This window comes from Mandrillus leucophaeus, unplaced genomic scaffold (assembly GCF_000951045.1).
Source record: "Mandrillus leucophaeus isolate KB7577 unplaced genomic scaffold, Mleu.le_1.0 Scaffold119, whole genome shotgun sequence".
Lineage (NCBI taxonomy): Eukaryota > Metazoa > Chordata > Mammalia > Primates > Cercopithecidae > Mandrillus > Mandrillus leucophaeus.
Window position 1 is genome coordinate 5,354,500 of NW_012100209.1, and position 3,475 is coordinate 5,357,974.

The window sequence follows — 3,475 nt, forward strand, 5'->3', positions numbered from 1 at the left end:
CATAGGATTTATACCTGATGTAAATGACGAGTTGATGGGTGCAGCACAGCAACATGGCACAAGTATACATATGTAACAAACGTGCACGTTATGCACATGTACCCTAGAACTTAAAGTATAATAATAATAAAAAAAAAGAAAGAAAAAAAAGATTATTTATCAAGCTAATCATTATCAATCTAATAGAGGAGGAAAAAAGGAAGTAAAAATAGTTATTCTGTGCAAATGAAGATAAGAAAAGAGAGAGAAATGAACACAAAATGTAAAAGCCAACAAATAATAAGCTAGTTGATTTAAACCCAAATATATTACTAAATGCATTAAATTAAACTTGAATGAATTTCCAATTAAAAGACAAAGATTGCCAGATTGAATAAATATTAAAATCTGCTACTATGCTGCTTTCAATATACCTAAAATACAGAGCTATAGAAAGATTTAAAATAAAAGATGGAAAAGAATGTATCATGCAAATCATAGCCAACATGAAGCTGGCATAGCTATACTAATATTGGACAAAATATGCTTTAAAGCAAGAAGCAATACTAGAGCAAAAGGTGGATATTTTATGATGTAAAGTGTTCGATCTACCATGGAAATAAAACAACAATTCTAAATGTGTATGCACCAAATAAAATTTGCAGAACTAGTAGGTGACAGACAAATCCACAATCATAGAGACTTTAATTCACCTTTTAGTGGTAGAAAAGTACATACAAATATGCAAAATTAGTAATGATATAGAAAATTTAAACAACAAAAATAAACAACTGATACTAATTGACATAAATAATATACCCAATAAGTGCAGAATATGTATTATTTTCAAGTGTGCATGGAACATTTAAGAAAGTTGACCATGTCATAAATGAAAAGGCAAATTTCAATCGATTTCAAAGGTCTTAAATCATACAGAGTAGAATCTACAAATTTATTATCTAAATATATCAGAAGGTTAGGAAGCCCTTCATTTGTGGGGCTTGTAGACTGTCTCCTTTCTCGTTAAAAATCAAAGATTTTCTTGAGCCTCTCATCCTAGATGTCATGGTGTCATTAACAGGAATAAGAAAGTTGGGAGAAGAAGAAATTTGATAAAGCATAAAGACATGATGTGAACATGAGAATGGCCTGATCATATGGAATAGTATAGCAGGGACTTCATGTAGCTCTGGTCATCCAGTAGTTTGAGCCTTCATACCTAGAAACTCAGGCTTTATGTCCCTCTTCAACCACTGTATCTTCCATTTATTTTCTAGTACTTTGATGTTTAATAGTTTAAATTACCTTATTCATTCAAAAATATTTGGCAAGTGACCTGTGTGTCTCAAACATTATTCAGGGTCTTGTAAAAAATATAGAAAAGCTATTCTATACGTAAACCATTTCTAAAATATGTTTCACTAATAAAATTTACTTTCTTAGGAATGATTTTAAGCACTAAAGAAATACAAGCTTATAATACTTTTGAAATTTTTAATGAATGAATTTTATTTATTTCATTTTATCCAGTTGAATTAAACGAAGAAAAGCACAAAGAACTAATAGAGAAAAAGGAGATGGAAATTTCAGAGTTAAATGCAAAGCTAAGAAGTCAAGAAAAAGAAAAGCAAAATGAAATAATCAAGCTACAGCTAGAGGTAAGTGTTTGAGTCTGCTAAACTTGAGGACACACCCCTTAGTCTAAACTGTACTTTGATTGTTTTTCATCACCGTGAGATACATTTTAGGATTAGAAGCAATTCTGTGAGAGGGCTTCACACATGCTTATTCTCCATCAAATGATTGCAGTAATCACATACCATACAATTGTCATCTGCATTGCCTTTCAGTACTTGACCTGAAAGTGGACCCTTGAGTTATTCCAAAGGTCCTGGTTTTTAGAGAGGATATTGCTTCCTCTGAGAACTTTTCTTCTCAGTGTTTCCCACTTGACATCCAACTTTTCTTTTTAACTGCAGGCCTTTCTGACTGCAGCAACTTTAGGCCCAACACTAGGTGAGAAACAACAGACTTTCATAGACTTTACTACCAGTTCCTATATCTCATATGCTCTTTTCTGTATATGTCATTTTCTTGTTTTTCCCTGTCTCAGGGTAGATATTTTCTTCTAACCTATTCTCCAGCTTACTAATTCTATCTTCAGTGTATCTAATTGGCTATTAAACCAATACAGTGAAACTTTATTTTAGCTATTGTATTTTTAGCACTCACATTTCCCTGACAGAAAACTCAAGGATCATCTGCATTTTATGGTAAATTCGATGCAGGTTTCATAATTTCTACCATTCCAGCATGGGAAGAATGTTTGTAGCGCTTCACATTATTCTCATCCCAGCAGAAATTTTTCGAACCCCAGCAACCAACTAGAAATTTCTTTTGCTTTATTTCTCATAAAAAGGACAAATTTCTTCCTAATAACTTTCTGGAAGAATATATATCCTTGGGGCAAACAAACCAAATTCCTAAAAAAATTTCTTAAAGGGACTTCAAATAGGGCATCTCAAAGGCTGAGTCTCTAGCTCTTTGCTCAAGAGTCTTGAGTAAGTCGGCTGCGGTGGTTCACACCTTTAATCCCAGCACTTTGGCAGGCCGAGGCAGAGGATCACCTGAGGTCAGGAGTTCAAGACCTACCTGGCCAACATGGTGAAAGCCACCTGTACTAAAAAAAAATACAAAAAATAGCCAGGCATGATGGTGGACACCTGTAATCCCAGCTACTCAGGAGGCTGAGGCAGGAGAATCACTTGAACCCAGGAGGCAACTTAGCAGTGAGCTGAGATTGCACCACTGCACTCCAACCTGGGCAACAGAACGAAACTCTGTCTCAAAAAAACAAAACAAAAACAAACAAAAAAAAACAGTCTTGAGTAGTTCTCTTAACCAGATATCACAATCTCAAATGTACTTTGACAAAATATTTGTCCTTTAAATTTTTTCTAGACTCTATCAATCTACCCTTCCATCATTCTTCCGTCACTTGCCCCCACCCCAGCTTTCATTTTACCTTGTAAGAATTCACAAGTCAGGCCAGGCGCGGTGGCTCAAGCCTGTAATCCCAGCACTTTGGGAGGCGGAGACAGGCGGATCACGAGGTCAGCAGATCGAGACCATCCTGGCTAACACGGTGAAACCCCGTCTCTACTAAAACGTACAAAAAAAAAAACTAGCCGGGCGAGGTGGCGGGCACCTGTAGTCCCAGCTACTTGGGAGGCTGAGGCAGGAGAATGACGTAAAAAAGCCGAGATTGCGCCACTGCACTCCAGCCTGGGTGACAAAGCGAGACTCCGTCTCAAAAAAAAAAAAAAGAAGGATTGCTCCCCACCTCCCAGTTTATTTATTTATTCAATAACTTTTATACATAGGCATCCTTTTAATTAAAAGTAATAAATCCTCTTGTTTAAGTAAAAGGAGTCAGATCATGACTTACACTTTTAGCAAATTGACCATCCCAGGTGAGATGGAATAGACAACTCTA

The 3,475-nt window shown here is 35.8% G+C and overlaps 1 protein-coding gene across 1 annotated transcript in view; it reads left to right on the forward strand.

Annotated features, from left to right (window-relative positions):
* CCDC152 (coiled-coil domain containing 152) overlaps positions 1–3,475 on the forward strand; it is a 64,961-nt gene that overhangs the window by 57,410 nt on the left and 4,076 nt on the right. Inside the window, exon 7 of the mRNA XM_011966500.1 lies at positions 1,510–1,637. Within this exon, the coding sequence (XP_011821890.1) occupies positions 1,510–1,637 (128 nt within the window). The remainder of the gene's footprint in view (positions 1–1,509; positions 1,638–3,475) is intronic.